Source organism: Prionailurus viverrinus, chromosome F2 (genome assembly GCF_022837055.1).
Source record: "Prionailurus viverrinus isolate Anna chromosome F2, UM_Priviv_1.0, whole genome shotgun sequence".
In the NCBI taxonomy this organism is placed as follows: domain Eukaryota; kingdom Metazoa; phylum Chordata; class Mammalia; order Carnivora; family Felidae; genus Prionailurus; species Prionailurus viverrinus.
Genome location: NC_062578.1, coordinates 8,535,579 through 8,554,393, shown reverse-complemented (window position 1 = coordinate 8,554,393; position 18,815 = coordinate 8,535,579). Strand labels below are relative to the sequence as shown.

At 41.4% G+C, this 18,815-nt stretch overlaps 1 protein-coding gene across 7 annotated transcripts in view; it reads left to right on the top strand.

Moving 5' to 3' along the window:
- Positions 1–18,424, top strand: part of PLAG1 (PLAG1 zinc finger) — a 51,139-nt gene extending 32,715 nt beyond the window's left edge. The window contains exons 2-6 of one of the 7 annotated variants that reach the window (XM_047842468.1): positions 651–754; positions 1,289–1,360; positions 8,425–8,523; positions 11,092–11,450; positions 11,971–18,424. In XM_047842468.1, coding sequence (XP_047698424.1) covers positions 11,209–11,450; positions 11,971–13,228 — 1,500 coding nt within the window. In that variant the 5' untranslated portion in view covers positions 651–754; positions 1,289–1,360; positions 8,425–8,523; positions 11,092–11,208 and the 3' untranslated portion in view covers positions 13,229–18,424. Of the gene's footprint in view, positions 1–650; positions 755–1,288; positions 1,361–3,125; positions 3,136–6,454; positions 8,524–10,138; positions 10,211–11,091; positions 11,451–11,970 lie in introns of those variants that run through there. The other 6 variants (XM_047842467.1, XM_047842474.1, XM_047842470.1 and 3 more) reach the window with 6 other exon arrangements.
- Positions 18,425–18,815: the final 391 nt, after the last annotated feature.

Below are 18,815 nucleotides of genomic sequence, written 5' to 3'. Positions count from 1 at the left end.
TGTACCCACAGAACGAAGCGGTGGCTCATCCAGATCCCCGAGTACTTCGGAATGCGTCTTGCTGCCTCTTCGTGTGTTCTTGAAGACAGACTTGCCAGCTGCGAATTCGCTTTCAGACAAATAATAGTCTCATCATAAAGACACAGGCAGGAGCTGAGCAGTTCTCTGTCTCCTTACTCTGTCTCTACTTGAGGGCATTTCCGGTTTGCACCCTGGCCTGTGACCACATGGCCTCAGGGAAACACTCCTGGGCAGCGTTTCTCCATTAGCTGGTGTTTAGAAAAACCCCAAACAGTTTTTCTGAAAATTTTATAGAGAAAATAGTGGATGTGTTTGAAATACAAATGAGGGAAATAAGTGGCAATTTTGAGAAATGGCAGTAACTGGGAATATTTGAGTAAAAATATGAACAATCTAGAGAACTTGGGATTTGGGGGGAAATCTATAAATCCAGGCATTTTGAGTTACTTACTTTTTGCTTTTCAATGTACTATAAATTGTTTCGTATTTGTTTCTAACAGGAATTGAGCTAGCTTTTCCGATAAAGTATAAAAATATGATAATGCATAAAAACCAGTTTGGTTCATATGCCATTAACCAGATTGGTTCTGACTTTTGGAATTTCAAACTAACTCTTCTTTTCTTTTTAGGTTGCCTCTTGGTGCTGCCTTGGCCGTATTTGGCACCCAGAATGCTCCATTCTGTGATGATCTATTAATAAGGTTACCTTGTAGAGTTTGGAGCAGGGCCTCAGGTAGGTGGCTTTTATCATTATATGGCATGGCTTTCAAAGTGATCCATTATTTCAGTTTTTAAATAATTTAAGACGTCACATTAAAAGCTTTGAAAAGCATGCCACATAATAAGCATGCCACTTACTATTTTAAGGTCTATCAATACGTATTGTGTTCAGCAGGACTTTATTAATAGTTATAGTCTGATGGAAGGATTGGAATACTGGCAGTGAGCAGTCTCCCTTTGTGCACAAATTGCATTGCTGCTGTAAAAGCTTACTTGTTCATCTTCCCCAAATAGCCTGCAGATGAACTCTTAAGCTCCTCTTTCTCTGAATCTTGCTCGGAGTGATAGACTGTCCCACGCTACCAGTCTATCTCCCTTCTGTCTACGGGGAGGGATCTGATTAACTACGGGCAGGTGGGGAGGGCTGCTGTCTCTGCTTGCTGGGATGGGGCAGATGCTAGGATAAGGGACCCAGGGGGACAAGAGCAGTTTGCTAGCCTTGCTGGAAAGGGGACACACCCAGGCATCTAGATCTCCCGGCCCCTAGGTGCAGCTCAGTGGCACAGCGTCGAGGTGTAGAGATACTTGGACATCCAGGCACCCGTGGATGTGGTACCAGGTAAGTCTGTCAGCAGGACTTCTGATGCAGGATTGAGGTTTAGAGGCCAGGACCCTCGGCCCTAGGAGAGGTAGAATGATAAGAACAAAGAGGGCCGTGCCAAGTGCCAGACGATGGGCCCAATGGGGTCATGAGCTCCACCGAGGGCAGGCAGGGACCCAGCTCTGGGGGGAAGAAGGATGCAGGCTGGGAGCCGGCGAGGTCCCACAGTATATGTGAACAGAGCTTTGTCGTCAAGTAAAAGGTACATAAATTAATCTGGCTGAAATTCCTAATCACAGTATCTGTGAAGAGTAAGCATTAAAAATCTAGTTAGCATACTGTTTTGAGACATTTGTATATTTGTACAGTCCATTTTTAAGGTATATGAGAAGATGTTCCTAGTTTTTTAGTGTTACAGGTTGTGGATTTTTTTGTCCACTAGGTTTTGTTGCAACTGTTTTAGCGGCTAGAAAAAAAGAAAACTGTTTCCCATTACTTTTCCTTAGCCAACGACATTTATGTAGATTTTCCCGTTTTGATTTCTCTTGTGTCGGTAATCCCGCAGACGTTTTCTCTGACATTTTCAACGTCATTTCGACGTCACATTTTAATTTCACGTGAAGAACATCCTCTTTAAAGAATTTGAGTTCCACCCTGTTCCTTTTTCTTTCCTATAAAACTTCATGGGCTGTTTGCAAACGGTAAATCGTAATCGACGCGGTTGCATGCGCTCAAGGAGGTATGGAATAGAACATTTGAAAGCAGAGATGTTCTGAAAATGCAGGCCGACTGAGCACCACCCAGGCGTGTCTCTGCAGTGCCTGACGGGTCACCCGCAGGCCTCTGAGTAGCACATGCCCACGTGTCCCTGACTTTCAGCGCCCCCGGACCGAAACAGGAGGGACCCCCGGGTGGTTGTGATGATCCCCTGGGTTCCCTTCCACTCCTCTGCCAGAACAGACTAACAGCGTCATTCTACAAGCCGCCTTCTGAGCTTGCTTTGCGCTGATCTGAAATTTCAGAAACATCAAAACACGTGTGTTTACCTGCTCGTTTTGATTCCTGAAATTCCTTATCAGGACTATGGTTATGGTCAACAGATATTTATCGAACATCTGCTACATGCCAGAACACTGACCAGGTGCTGGGGGTATAAGGATAAGTAACAGTCTCCCTGCAGATGAATTTAGGATCCCCGGGGGGGAGAGGCCAGTAATTCCAAGAAGAGCGTTACCGGGCACAGGCTTAAACTCCGAGAGGTAAAGTTGTGAAGTTCGTTCTCGCTCAAGTAAAATCGGCCAAGGAATGTAATTATCAAGTCTCTTCTCATTGCCATGGCCGGGGCGGTGCACCTGCCCTCTGGAGGTGGAGGAGGGAGTGGCCACCCTGACCTGACCATTCTGCCTAGACCTGATACTATTTACTCAACTATATAGGAATATATAGAAGCGGCTGTTTCCAGACTGGTGGTGTCCTGTCTGGACGGCCACATGGGCATAACTTAGGGAGTCATGACACACATAGAGCCTTACCTGGATGTGGGCTATCTTCCTGAGACAGTTTAGTGCGGCTCAAGATGTTGCACACACACTTAACACTTATACCTCTTTGTATCCCATAGCACAAGCCTGTCTTTAAAGTGCACTTTACTTTGAGATGGCCTCAAACTAATTCTCTGCATGAGCTTTTGTAACTACAAAAAACTTTTGCTTTCTCGTCACATGAGTTTTCATGTGTACTGTCTCTGCCTTCCCGTTGGCCTTTTAGGCATATGCAGTACGAGTGCTTGGAGAGTTCAGACCCAAAACCCGGAGGATGCTGTTTGTCATTGAGTAGTGTCAGGCAGGCAGCCATAAATGAATGGAGGCATGTTCTCCAAAGGTCGGGGGCCCATCAGTGTCAACATTTTTAGAGTTGATATCAAGCATTTTTGTTGTAGCCCCGGGAACGTAAGAATGACAACAACAACCCCTCACAGGTTGGGAGATAGGCAGTTTTCCAAAGGAGCGGACCTGTGAGTTACCTACCTACTTTATACCTAGCCAGAGCACCGATATTCTGGAAATGTTTCATGCCAAAAAAAACAAAGCCAGGAAAACCTCTAAGAACAGTTAAAGTTTTGATTAAGCAATCTTTGCATTCAGATGCAATTGCGATTCTTCGCTCTTTCTCAGGCACCATTGATTCCCTTGTGCACAATTGCCCTCTCATTTCCTGTTTGCAAATACTGACTAAAATTGCCCTTTGTGAAGAAAATGGAAATACCTGGTATCCCACCCATGTGTATTTTTTTATTTGCTTTTTTTTAAGCAGGTTCTTTTTTTTTTTTTTAATTTTTTTTTTTCAACATTTATTTATTTTTGGGACAGAGAGAGACACAGCATGAACCGGGGAGGGGCAGAGAGAGAGGGAGACACAGAATCGGAAACAGGCTCCAGGCTCTGAGCCATCAGCCCAGAGCCCGACGCGGGGCTCGAACTCCCGGACCGCGAGATCGTGACCTGGCTGAAGTCGGACGCTTAACCGACTGCGCCACCCAGGCGCCCCATTTTTTTTAATGTGTATTTACATTTGAGAGAGAAAGGGACAATGAGAGAAAGAGGGGAGAGGCAGAGACAGGGAGACACAGAATCCAAAGCAGGCTCCAGGCTCCGAGCTGTCAGCACAGAGCCCGATGCGGGGCTCGAACCCACGAGCCGTGAGATCATGACCTGAGCCGAAGTCGGACGCTCAACTGACTGAGCCACCCAGGCGCCCCATTAGTTTTTTATTTGGATGAGAATATACAGTCTCGGGGGAAGAATCCTCCACGTACTAGTTGAAATGAAATGCTAACTTCTAAGTTATGGATCATTAAAAGAGAGCTTTTAAAAGAGAAAAAAAAAATTTTAACATGACATTTATGTTCTATAAAATCAATAACCAATGAAAACATTTCAGAATTGGAAGATAAAATTTACTTGGATATTCCATCTTCATCAGATTGTCTGTTCCTCCTTGCTGGATACTCTAGAAAATGTAATAAACAGCCATACCCAGGTTCAAGGTGCCCCAAAAAGGAACATCCTCATTGTACAGAGAGAGAACCGATGTTGGAGTGTGTTGGTTCCACTTTGGAATTGGTTGAGTTTTTCCCGTTGGGCCTTAAAAACAAATAGGTCTGCTTTTTCCCTTCACTTCTCTTTTGGCTTCTATTATTTGATTTTTAAATATAAGGCCCTCTACCTATCAGTAAAGCTAAATTTTATGGTAAGTTTCAAAAGGGTTATGTTAGAACTACATTTTAATGGATTGCTTCAAAGTTGAAAACATCAAGTACCATTATTCAAAACAGGCAGCCTTATTTTTACTATTTTAGTTAACTATGATTTCTCCGGGAAAATAAGTACAGTAATTTTAAGTATTTTGAGTATGAGGCTTGTTATTTGAGTGCTCACAACTCGGGCGGGTCAGGTGCCATCCCAGCTCTTGGCCGTGTCTCCCTTTCTAGTGGCTTATTTAGTTTATTGGACCAAATTGTAACTGTACTATATAATTTTTTACTTGAACATAGATAACGTATATTCTGTCCTATGTCTGTTCCGGTGATCGAGCAAGCCTGTAAGTCCGTTTTGACGCTGGAAGGCACGTGCCCTGCTTTAATTATTTTCATTCATTCAAAAAAATGTTTACTTTTATGAGAAACAGCAATGAATAACACTGACACAGCTCCTGCCCCACCATCAATTTTTAATAGGCTTAGGTCTTTGTAGTTGCAAGATAATATTTTTCCTTTTATTATTCATTAATAAGAGATTTTACAGACTTACAGAAATTGAATGCCGTAAAAATTTCCACATTACATTCACAATCAAAAAAGCGTTCTGAGTATGCCATCGCCCTTACTTCAAAATTGGTCCTCGGTTATGTGATCTTGTTAATTTCTTCCACATTCTTCAAAGTTCTGTTGTGTTTTGTACTTGTCAGTTAAAGTATTAACTATTGGTAAGTTTCCTTTTGCAAGCTACCTATCTATATGAAAGACATGTTTGAAGCAAATGTTGACGTTTTCTGCATTGTTTACTAATGGTGTTTTATGATTAACACATGGGAGAATAAACACAGCTTTGATTATCGATGGCATTTGCCCTTAACTATCAAAGTACATGTTTGACCTTTAACTTAAATACGAAAGAAGTATTGATGCAGGTAAGTGTTGTAAAAATTCACAGCTGTTAGACAAATGACAATCAGAACTGTGGAATTTAAAAGCACAGAAAGTTTCAGTACAGGGCTGTTCTTAGGCCGGCGTCCCCAGAGGAATTTGTTTTAGTAGACCCTCTGATGTATGATTCATTTTTGCTTGTTATGTTTCCGTGTGAGTCACTGTTTTAGAATGTAAAACATACATTCTAAAATACATTCATCTAAATACATTCATAAAATACAAACATCTAAATACATTCATAAAAACATACATTGTTTTTATGTGTGCAAGTTGCCCTAGAAAAAAAACGTGCGTTCTTAACACCAGCAAAAACTGGAAGGGCATTCTGAGGTGTTAGTTTCTATTTGAAACGGGTAGATGTACATTTTCTACCTGGCTTCCCAATTCTTAGATCAAGGCAAAGGAGAATTGTAATCCTCTGAAGAACATGGTAACCGCTCTTTGACGCACAAAAAAGAAAGATAGGAGTACACATTTTGTTGCAGACTTTTCAGAACGGTAGTTACAATACTTTTTAAAAGTTGTTCCTGTTCCCGTAAAAAAGAACCCAGAAGTAACTTGAGTTGACGTTTTCGTTAGGGTTACATAAATGCGAACTGTATATTTTTTAATGCTTAGTTTATCAAGCTCAATAATAATGAAGTCTAACCAGCTGCTGGTTTCCTTTGTTTGAGGAAATAATTAGCAGCCCTTTGAAATTATTTGGTCATTCATAAGAGCCCAAAATAGACTGAATTTAAGGAAATTAACTGTGACTTTAGAATTATGTTTTGTGATAAAATGAATGAAAATGATGGCTTTATGATTTTATTTCAGACTGTAAAATACGTAATATTTTGAAATAGTAACATTTCACATCAAGATTCAGATTTTAAACTGTTGAAATACTTCAACTCTAAAGGATTTTTATTATAAATGACATTGAAGAGGAAGCATCCGTGAAATTTTTATGCATCTACTTGAAATGCAGCGAAATTTCTCCTGGTCAGGAAAACTACACGAATGTATTGTTTACTGGCCCACTTTGGTTTTTACACTTTTTTCCTACCCAAACCACCATCCACCCAGATAGGTATGCTGTTGTTATTCTAACCGTTGCTGCAATTACTTAAAATTTACTTCGCAAACTGCCTTTATTAAAAGAAGCAAAGTCTTGTATTTGTTTCCTTGGGGGGGGATCGTACCGGCAGCTCCGATCGGGGGAACGGCACTGTTCCCTGGTCTTGTCTTTTAAGTGGCACCACAGGATTTATCCACTTGCAAACTCGTTTGCCAACCCGTCCTCCTCCTAGAACGCAGGCCTATAAGAGCGAAAAAGGAATTTTAGGGCTTCTGCCACCTCTTGACCACATAGGTGCTGTCAGGCTATTCAGCTTCTTTGGGCCTCTCCCCCTAAAATGGCAGTGATGATAAATCCACCTCTCAGGTCCACTGAGTCCCAGGGAGATCATAGAGATGAAAACACTCTGCACTTGTAAGGTATTTATATTATTGAAATAACATAATATACAAAACAGGCTTTCATGTGCTTAACTACCCTACCAAAACCTCAGTATGTGCCCTGGGCAAGTAAGTATTTACAAAGTTAATTTTATTATTTTGCAATTTTGATGTGCAGAATTCAGTTCTTCCATTTATGCATGTCCTGTGCTTTCCAAAAGAATGGAGCTTTCGCTTTAACTTTTTAAATATCTTTTATTAGTCACAGTTTTTATTTTTCTTATTTTTTAAACTATGAGAATAATGCTGCTTTCAAATGTACTTTTAGTAGTCTTGTAATGATGCTGGAATGTCCTCTAGTCAATATTTTATTTACACAACAAATTTTTAAAAGTACGACAATTTGATTTCAGGGGAAATTAATTAGATTTGTGTTTGGAACGTTAAGTAAAATTATTTTCACTTAACTTGTCATTAGGGAATCCTTTCACGACTATATTTTAACTACTTGATTTCTGTCGCCCCTCTCGTGTTCTTACAGTCACGATTTCTGAACATTCGCCTTTAAAATATTCAGAGTTTATTAACCTCTCTGTGCCCTGTAGTCGCTCCAGTAGAGAATCCTAGTTTTTTCTCCGCCTCTTGACCATTCTTTTCGCATTGACTTGTACCATCGAGAATTATTAACAGATTTGTTTCCTGCGCATGTCCTCAGTTTACTGAAGATCATGCTAATAGGCATTTTGTAAAGATACTTTGAAGATCTTTCGACAGTGACCTTTTAAAACCCAGCGACGCTCCGTTCCTGATGCCTCCGCAGCACACCTGTGTATAACTTCCCTTGCATGCTTTTGAAATCCAAAGAGCACAGAGTTATCGCTACATTTCAGCCATCCTGCGCAGCATTCCGAGAAATAAACTGGCAGGTGTTGCAGGTGACCGAAGTGTAGCTCCGAGAAGCCCATGAGTGTGTGCACTGTGGGCACACAAGGTGCTGGCTTCAGGAGTCTGCTGTCCTGTGGTGAGGTTCCAGACGCACTGAGTTCGTCTCTTCCGTACTATTATTAAGCTCAATGAAATGCTGATCGGTTCGGTTTACAAAGAGCGACTCTAACATCCATTTCTCTCAGTAGGCAAGTTAGACTTAAAAAATTAAATTGAATTTGGGAAAGAAGTGGGGAGTCATTCAGCATCACACAATGCCATTTATGTAGGTAATACCACCTTACTTTTTGTTTCTGCATTTATTTGGTCATGTAAACGTGCTTAGAACTAATACAAATTTGCAACTGGTGAAAATTAATGCATGACTTATCAGCAGAGTATGGAATGTAAGCATGTGCCATGAAATTGCAATTCTCTCATTCTTTATTTTCTATCACTTACGTGCCGGTCCCATTTAGAGTGTAGTCCACTCTTATGTTTTGTTTCATAGATTGGCCAAAATGGGAAGGACTGGATTCCGCTCTCTTCCACGAAGAGTCAATGGAACTGGCTGAGATCAAGGTCTGAGGCTCTTTCCACCTGTCACCAGGTAGGCACTGAACAAGAATCACTGCCATTCTGTGCATGTCTCTTTAAAGCATTAGATTGATATGCATATTATGAAGGTGGGCTTTTATTCCATGTCGAACCCACAACCTTGTATTATCCTATCGTTTTAAATGCACCTGTAAGTAATTTGACTTTTGTAATATGTTGAGATGAAAAGATATTATTAGCCATGAAAAAACTTCAGCTGGTCTTAGAAACGTGTAATATTTGAAATCTCCAGTTCTTCATTGCTCAGTATGTACATCCAAAGATGATGAAGTTCACTTGTTATTCCATATTGAGTATCACCAACTTGAATATAATCCATGTCTGTATAGTGTTTCATGGTTTACTTCTAATACCTTTTTTTTTTTTTTTTTTTTATTAGAAGCTGCCATTTTTTTCTCAACTGAAATTCTCTGCCCCTTATGCTTGGATCTCTAAACACAACAGTGACAAATATGACCAGTCTTTGAAATATTTTCAGATATTAGTTATAAACAGGGCCTCAGATACTTAGCATTCCGTGTTGATTTTACAGTCGAAACATTTATCAGCTTGTTTCCCACAGTGCTCTAAATAAGTGCATGGAAGCATGATGTTAGGAAATGAAGTGGTCAGAATTGCTGTCTTGTCCTGCATTGGCACAGTGCTTTCTACCAATTTACAGTGTCATTGCTGGTCACAGCAAAACAGCTGTGTAGATCTTTCTGAGAGACAGAAAGAGAAAGAGAGGGCGAGAGGGGGAGAGGGAGAGAGAGAGAGAAGCTGTCTCTTGAATGAGGATATAACCAGAAAAGAACAAGTCCCTGAGATGAGGAAACTCTAAAACGGGGAGAGCGTATTGTGGTAGCATCAGTAATGTCACCTGTGTTGACTGTGTTAATGTCACTTTTAAACAGCAGAAGGCATGCAGACAGTTTGCACAGCTTGAAGGAAGGCCTTGCTTGTGTCTTCCTGCTGACGAAGAAAGTATACGTGAAGCACACACTGGTTAACTTACCCACAGGCTTTACTTTTTAGCCAATGAGTGAATAATTGCCCTGTTTTGCCTGTTTAGGGACAGCCTCCCCCTTCAAATACAGTGGGATCTAGTCCAGTATGCACTTCGCTTCACAGAAATTAGATTCAGTCTAGAGCCCCTGCCCAAATATAACTGGACTCTGCAGGAGTCCGTATTCTACATCCAGCCCGTAAGGGCAAACGAGTCTGATGGCAAAACCCAAGGGGTATAAAGAAATGGGCTTTCATTGTTTTTTGAAATACATCATAGCATGAGAAGTCCAAGTGAGCAGTACTTGATAACACTCATTTAGCGACGTTCAGTTTTCACTTTAAAAAGCAGGTATCTTTTAAAAGAGGTTGTAGGTCTCATCACTTCTGTGTCCCTTAGAAGTGAGTTGTTAGACTGGCACTCAGGAACCTGGAGGGATCCTTTAACTCTTTTTATATCAGGTGGATCTTTGGGGACTTGGTTCCTTACTCTGAGAAATACAGTTGGTAATACTCACTGTGTCTTGCCCATGAATTTTCAAAGCTTTCAATCAGTTTAAAAAAGTTTTTTAAGTAGACCTACTCTTTGCCATGCAATACGTACACTTCATCCTTCCTCACAGCACCCATAACGAACCGAAGCTCTGACACACCTTTTACCCGAAACACCGCCACAATGATGCGTCCTCGCACAGGTATTGTGCTCCAAGCCAAAAGTCTCACTGGTGTGCCACCCACGGGTCACAGGTGTGCCAAAGACTGATGCCCTCAACTCTTGGAGAGGCCTGATGACTCGGGCTCATCCACTAACCTCAGGGTGCCCGATGAACAGAATCCTTTTCTGTGATGTGCAAGAAGGCGAGGAAGAAGTACCTCAACCCAATCTTTCTTCCCCCCGAATGATCAGGAGCCGTGATCCTCACTCGCCTCAGTATAACTTCATCAGATACTCTGGTTTCAAGAAGAGAAGCCATTTCTCCTCTTGACTCGGAAATCCTTCTGTGTGTGATAATGGAGAGCAAATCTCCACCCTGGGTGGTGCCTTCAACTCTCTCAGGCCTCCTGTGTCTGCATTAAGCACTTCCTCCGTGAACTAAATGGCTCACAGGGTGCCTATAAGAGTTTCCCGTTGCTTATCTGTGTTTTTCTGTAACACGGAGTCTGCCCAGAGTTGGCTTGCCCAGGCTAAAGGGGTTTTTTCCACGGTAAAAACATTTGCAGAAACCTTTTTATGCTCTTAGATTTCTGTTGTCTAATCCCTTGTCAAAATTGAGGCTTAATAATGCCACTTTTAGTGTCATGTTTTGACGCTTCCTGAGAGTTCCTGGAATCACTACTGCTTTCCCTACGTATGATCATTTGTCAGGTAGAATTTCAGGGGGGTGCGTGAACTGTTCATTCTGAGCAATGCGTTAAGATGTGTTTTGCGAATATAAAGAAACCTACAGATATTACATTAGACCAGCTGAATCCATTTTATGGTTCCTTTTTGAATTCAAAAGCATCACATAGCAAGTAAAATTTTTAAAAATTAAATTTAGTTACAAACTAGTTGTTTCTTATTTTTTTTTTCCAGTCCCTTTTTGCTTTCTTTTACGACCACATGAAACTTGAGAAGCCACCTAAAGCTAAATCATTTAGTGGAGTTGGGCAGTTCCCAAGTGTCCAACAAGAAGGCCTGCTTTAGGCTGCGATGGCCACTGTCATTCCTGGTGATTTGTCAGAAGTAAGAGATACCCAGAAAGTCCCTTCAGGGAAACGTAAGCGTGGTGAAACCAAACCAAGAAAAAACTTCCCTTGCCAACTGTGTGACAAGGCCTTTAACAGTGTTGAGAAATTAAAGGTTCACTCCTACTCTCACACAGGAGAGAGGCCCTACAAGTGCATACAACAAGACTGCACCAAGGCCTTTGTTTCTAAGTACAAATTACAAAGGTATTAAACTCTATTTGTCTTTCAGATTATATTTTCTATTATGTTGGCCATTTGAAGCCGTTGTAAACGTATATATCTGTATACACATTCTCTAGCCGCTTTGCAGAGAGGAAATGTTACGTAGATTAGACGTGGGCTAGTTTTAGCGTTCTGAGCCACATACTTTTACGTGTTAGTGTCGTTGGATTTTTTTGTAAATGCAATGCTTAATGAGAGTAGAATTTCCGTGCGTACAAAGAAATTGCCAGAAAAGGGTACGGACGTTTTACGTGAGTATGTTCAGGCTCGCTCATTGGCTTTCGTAGTCGTAGCTAGAGGCCGGCAGAAACTAACGTGGCAACTTAAACGGCTCGAGTCCTGCAGAGCCGAGGGGTAGCGACTGTCCTTGTGGCGCATGCTAAGTTAAGACGCGTCCGTAATCAGGGAGTTTCTGGCGTAGCGTAGTAGCGTAGCTTCCGTTTGAAAAGTGAATCCGTAGCACTTGTGTCGTGGTACTTACAGAATATGTCTGTGTTCAAAGGCACATGGCCACTCATTCTCCTGAGAAAACCCACAAGTGTAATTATTGTGAGAAAATGTTCCACCGGAAAGACCACCTGAAGAACCACCTGCACACGCACGACCCTAACAAAGAGACGTTTAAGTGTGAAGAGTGTGGCAAGAACTACAACACCAAGCTCGGCTTCAAACGTCACCTGGCCCTGCACGCCGCCACCAGCGGTGACCTCACCTGCAAGGTCTGCCTGCAGACGTTCGAAAGCACCGGAGTGCTGCTTGAGCACCTCAAGTCTCACGCGGGCAAGTCGTCCGGCGGGGTCAAGGAGAAGAAGCACCAGTGTGAGCACTGCGACCGCCGCTTCTACACCCGGAAGGACGTCCGGAGACACATGGTGGTGCACACTGGAAGAAAGGACTTCCTCTGTCAGTACTGTGCACAGAGATTTGGGCGGAAGGATCACCTGACTCGCCACATGAAGAAGAGTCACAACCAAGAACTTCTGAAGGTCAAGACGGAACCGGTGGACTTTCTCGATCCATTCACCTGCAACGTGTCCGTGCCTATCAAAGACGAGCTCCTTCCGGTGATGTCCTTACCTTCCAGTGAACTGTTGTCAAAGCCATTCACAAACACTTTGCAGTTAAACCTCTACAACACTCCGTTTCAGTCCATGCAGAGCTCGGGACCCGCCCACCAGATGATCACAACTTTACCTTTGGGAATGACGTGCCCGATAGATATGGACGCTGTCCACCCTTCTCACCACCTTTCTTTCAAATACCCCTTCGGTTCTACCTCATACGCGATTTCGATTCCTGAAAAAGAACAGCCACTAAAGGGGGAAATTGAGAGTTACGTGATGGAGCTGCAAGGCGGCGTGCCCGCCTCATCCCAGGAGTCCCAGGCATCATCATCTAAACTGGGGCTGGATCCTCAGATCGGCTCCCTAGATGATGGCGCAGGGGACCTGTCCCTGTCAAAAAGCTCGATTTCCATCAGCGACCCCCTAAACACACCAGCCTTGGATTTTTCCCAGCTGTTTAATTTCATACCCTTAAACGGCCCTCCCTATAATCCTCTGTCGGTGGGGAGCCTCGGAATGAGCTATTCCCAAGAGGAAGCGCATTCTTCTGTGTCTCAGCTGCCCCCCCAGACCCAGGATCTTCAGGATCCCGCAAACACTATAGGTCTCGGCTCCCTGCACTCACTGTCCGCAGCGTTCACGAGCAGCTTTAGCACGAGCACCACGCTCCCGCGTTTCCATCAGGCTTTCCAGTAGGAGTCCACGACGTGGACCGAACGCAGAAATCTGTGTGTAGCCCTGCCTTAGGTGACCGTTTGTATTTTAGTGCCTACGTTAAAACAGCATAAACATTTCTGCTTTTGTACAGTACCGATTTTCATTAAGCCAGTATGACATAGAAACAAGCTTTTGTAAGCGAGCTTCAGAACTGTTTGCGTTCAGTTCTGTTTACCTGGGTATTTTGTCCACGCTCACTGCCAATTGTCCTGTTTTAAGACGGTTTTTCCTCTAGGGAAGCCATTATTATCAGTAGCGGTAAAGTCTTACGAGTCCCACGTTCAAATTACTTTTAGATCTCAGAATGTCCAGTTCTGTCCAATAACCATGGCTCTGCCTTTTGACATTTGGCTCGTTAAAGAGTTTTGCAATAGGATGTAAATTTTCTAAAATGTATGTGAATAACCTGAGAATTTTTAAATTCTTACTAGTCTCTAAATGGATTCATAAGCAAATGTTTCAAATGAATTAAGAATCCAGTTTGGGGAGATGATAGATGTTTCTTTAGCTATACCATAATTTCAGGTCAGTATATTTTGAAGACTTTGCTATTGTCTGGCTCAGATATTTTGCTGTCTTTATTATGCACACGTAAGGAAAACGAAACCTAAACACAAAGCACCAGTATTTATAGCAAAAAAAGACTCCTGGGAAGGTGACACAGCATTCCATGTTACTCAGTAGTTGGCCTTAAATCAGTGCACAGGATATTTTTTGCCACGTTTCAAAGTTGCTCTCTTTCCGATTGAATAGTGCTAGTCACGTTACGGCATGGGACTCTTCAGAGTCAGTGTATGGATCGATCTCTGGGCTCCTTAATCCTTTCCGCCTTTCGTGGCCAAAGGGTGGGGTCAAGTGCAGTCAGCAGTTCTATTTTAAAATGTCGGTCCACAGTTAGCCCAGAATCGAGAGCCATTGTGGAACACAGGTGTTAGGTGTGTTTATCCCAGAGCGGACCGTCTCTTCTTGGATGGCGTGATAGATAGACTGCTAAGAAGGCAGATGTGTGATGTAAAGCACTTGGTTCGGCTCGGGAACCTGTCTAGGGATCATGTCCCTCGTTGCCAGGGTTGGAAACTAGCCTCTTGAGGCATAAAGTCAAAGCATATCGCTTACGTCACTCTTACTTAACGTGAAAGCGACGATCCAGAAGAGTGTGTTCCCTGGACGCAGCAGTTCTTATGGGCTTTCCTCCTAGTAGACAACCACCAGCATCCTTCCGAAGGTCACATTATATTCTTCTAAGTGTTAGCTGGGACATCCGCCTAAGAAACATATCTATTAAGCACTTGCTAACACCTTATTTGGGGACCCTGTCTGTTGGGGTGGGTAGGAGGGGGAAGGTTTATAGAAGAGTGTATATCTCTTGAAAAAAAAAAAAAAAAGAAAGAAAGAAAAAGAGAAGAAAAATATTTCTGAGTACTCATTAGCCCTGTACGGAAGCTTCTTTTTTTCATTCACAGGGCCGATTATCACTGCAGATTGCGATGTTTACCCAGAATTTCTAAACATGAGTGCAGATTACGGAATATAATACGTTATTTAAAATATTTGGGAGTAGTATAATTTGTGGAAAAATGTAAATTGTAATAATGTAAAGGGGGGGGTTTCACTATATATATTATACACACACACATATATCGCACTTCATAGAACCAGAGTTGCTCTCTTAAGGGAGCTTTGGCTCCTGATACTTTATCATGCTCCTATTTTTTTTTTAAATTCTAGGAGCAGTAGTTTTTATACTTATGTATTTAAATTTTATTATTAAAAAATTACATTTTATAAAAAGTGTGTTCCAAAGGCATTAAAATTATATATGTTAATAAGGAAATACATTTAAAATTTTTTTCAAACTGCTCCTAAGCTTTTGATTAGGAGACTATTTGCTCTGAAAGTAGGCTTTTAGCTCTGCTTTATTACTGCTTCCTTTAGTTTCTATGAAACAGATTGCTTACTTAAATCATTAGTTGAATGATTAGTGTTCAATATTGCTTTAATCACCATTAAAAAAAAAAAAAGGAAAAAGAAATTGGTGACAGAGCACAAATAAATAGAAAACCTATTTTTAAGTAAACGTCACAAATACAAGTGTGGAAGCACTACTTTGTCTAAAATTTGCTTCAGGAGAAGTCAAATTAATGACCTGAGACGCTGGCCTTGGTAGGCTGTATTTCACTGCTCATAAACGATTAAAAAGGGAGTACCAGGATTTATGCAGCAAAGCATTTTGGAAATGGGGAATGGCACCATATGCGTGTATATCTTTTTAGCCTAATTCTCGCCCTGCACGGAATTCAGATACACGGAGGCATTTCTTTCAGGGCACCTGGGTTAGAATTGTAGAGTCTTAATATTCACGTGAACACCCCTCTCTGCCTGTCGCTGCCTCACAGACTTGAAATAACGCTTCCGAGGAAGAGGGACTTTCAGCTCTTTTGTTTCTCACATTGACTCTACTGGTCACCAGACCCTTTTGGAGAGAATTTCTGTTAAACACGAGGCAGCCTCATTTACTTTAATTGCACAATGGTCTAACAAGGATGCAACACAGAACTGGCTCTTTTTTCCTAGAAAAAGAAAAGTGGACATGTGTTTTTCCATCACCTGGATGTGTTAAAAATAATGATTGCCAATGCTGTTTTTCACTCTCCCCGTGGCCAGAAGCCTCACCCTTGAAATTTCTAGTAGTGCCTTTGCTTGGTTTAAAAAAAGAAAAAACAAAAAAAGGGATTAAGTAAAAACGTAAAAATAATTCAGTTTCTTAGAATTTGGACCTCAGACAAGATATTGAACCTCATTCAGTTTGAACTTCCACACGTGTGTACAGATTCGATCCGCAGACACAAAAGCACGAGTGCGGAAGGGTCTTGGCACCGTAAGCAATATTATCCACTGATGTATGCAAATATCATCTTCATAGTAAAGTGGTCACTGTTACAATTCACATTTTAAACTCCTGTTACCGAGTGCAGTTTGCAAAACTCCGGTCGTCCTGACTGATCACACATCACTCTTTGTGCAACTTTTTCATTTCATTTCGTGTTTCTTCCAAGCTGTGTATTTCTGCCTGTTTGTTGCTTGTGCTTTATTAGTCATTTGTGGAATATAGTGATATATTGTGTTAATTGGGACAGTAGCGGTTTTTAAAAACCATATACTGACTGAAACATGAGCCAGAGCTGACTGCTTTATTAAGCTAATAATGAATGTTAAAAGAGTACATAATTCAGGATCGTTCATCTAGTAAGCAATACACGTATATAGGCCAATATTTTTTTTTAAAAAAAAATAGAGCTTGGTCAACCTCTATACTACACATATTACAAGATATAGCACTTTCAAAACGAATCTAAACCTTTACAGAAACTTTCTTATAGGTTATGCCTTTTATTTTAAGACTTATTATAATTTGTTTCAAGTGCCATTAGATGATATATATGTAGGCCTTTGATATATAATGCTTTGTGTTCAAAAATGGTAGATGGTATTTTAAACAGGTACATTTTTACAGTGTTTTCTTATCAATTTGCTATATTGCACAGAATCAGTGTGTGTCTTTTCATAAGGTTTTACAATGGTTTATTTTTTTACAAGGTTTACGTGTCTCAAAACACACTGTCTTCCCAGTATGTAAATTAAAGAATACCAGTTCACCCAAGTTGCTTCTAGCCTACTGAGATCCACGTGACATTGGAGGAGATCTTCTAAATGGCGAGCATTCGTCATTAGCAATGGCAGACTGTTGTCTCTGACGAGTAGTGCCTCAGTTGACTCTGTCTTCTTTTTCTCGCAGGGTGTCAGCAGCCATGCCTACACCACAGATAGTCTTGCTGTGATCACCTAGATCCACGCGAGTCGTGTTGTGTAGTTTTGTGCTAAGAACCCTCCAGGGCGCCCTTTCGATCACGTAGAGCAGACCGATGCCACCAGCATTGGTAAAGGCACACGTAGGCCCTCATCCCCCTTAGGCCCTTCTGCATTATCAGCCCTCTGAGGATGGAAAGGCAGTGTCTTTTGATAAGTGCTCTAGCTCTAGAAATGACAAGAACCATTGCTAATGTATGAAACACTTCCTTGTATAAGCTTCAGTGGTACAGACGAACCAGAATGAATGTTTATCTTCTCAGAAACACTCCTTCGGTATTATGTTGGGTCATGCTGCTAATGGAACTTGGGATACAACTCTTCATGGTGCTACAAACTTCTCTGTCTCGTTCAGTCATATTTTTGTATCCATAGGAAAACAAGAGGACTCCATTAGGCGTAAAGGTGTACAATATATTTTTATACTGTGACTCAATTTGTCATGAACAGACTTTTACAGCACCCACCACAATGTATTCGCGTGCACTTGCAAAAGGAAATCTGGGACGTGCAAATGTTACCGGAACAAACCCAGCTTTTGTCTGCGAGGTGACTATTACTCAAAGTGAAAAGTGGGCTTCGTAATACGGTGTGGAGTGAAGAACATGCTGTAGGTTACTAACAGCCCTTTGAATTTAACAAAAACTGGGAATCCACTAGGAAATGGATTGCATCATGCCTGAGCATAAGCTGGACTGCTGAAATTGTACTTTTAGCTGACGAGAAAGTGTTTGGACTAGTACTCTCAAGATGTTCTAATGATAAAGGTGTGAGTCAGAATAGACCAGAAAAATCTGCATTCCAGGCTGAATTTTTGTATATTTTTCTTGCATTTAAAAATCGCTCTTCTGTGATATGGGGAAATCAAGTGGCTTATCATGTATATCGTGTACTTAAAATGTATTCACAAACTACTGTTGTATTTGTATAAAATATAGACAACGATCGTATTTTTTGTGTGTGTATAAGCTCTGTAAAATAGCAATCACATTATGAAGCTGCACTGATACATTTTAAACATCCACATCCAAAGAAGCAGGCTATTTATTGTCCAGTTACCCAGATATAAAATATTACTTTGCTGCTAATTAAACAATAGTACTGCAGCTTTTTGTGGCCTACAGTGTGATGTTTGCTGTAAGAAAAAGATATGTGAACTCCACAGAATATATGAATAAAATTCTAGAATGGCTTTAGATAATGTAGCCCTTCCTGAAGTTTTAATAGAGGATCAACTTCTATTGGGTAAAACTCCTTTTCTTCACTTTGAATTTTAAAGATTTTCTCCTGGGGTTAACATAAGGTGCTAGTAGCTGGCTGGAGGACAATGCTTGGTTGTTGAAAGGAAATGTAAAGTTCCAGGGGTTCTTTTGTTTTGTTGGAAAACTTTTGTACCTTTCAAGGAAGGATAGAAACTGTAAATAAAAAACAGTCGAAATATCATGCATCAAAACTTTAATCCAGGTGAGAGTCCAGAAAAAAGAATTCCCAAAAGGCCATTAGAATGTATAAACCCATAATGGTTCTTGTTCCCGTGACATAAGATTGGCCTTAAGCATTCCTTTCACACGAAGTGTCGGCCGGTTCCGGTAAGTTATCCTTTTGGAGGTTCCCTGGGGGCTCTTCGTCTAAAATTTTGCTGAAAACCCTCCCGTGACGGTTAACTGGACCAAAACGCACACACCGCTTCATCTAAAAG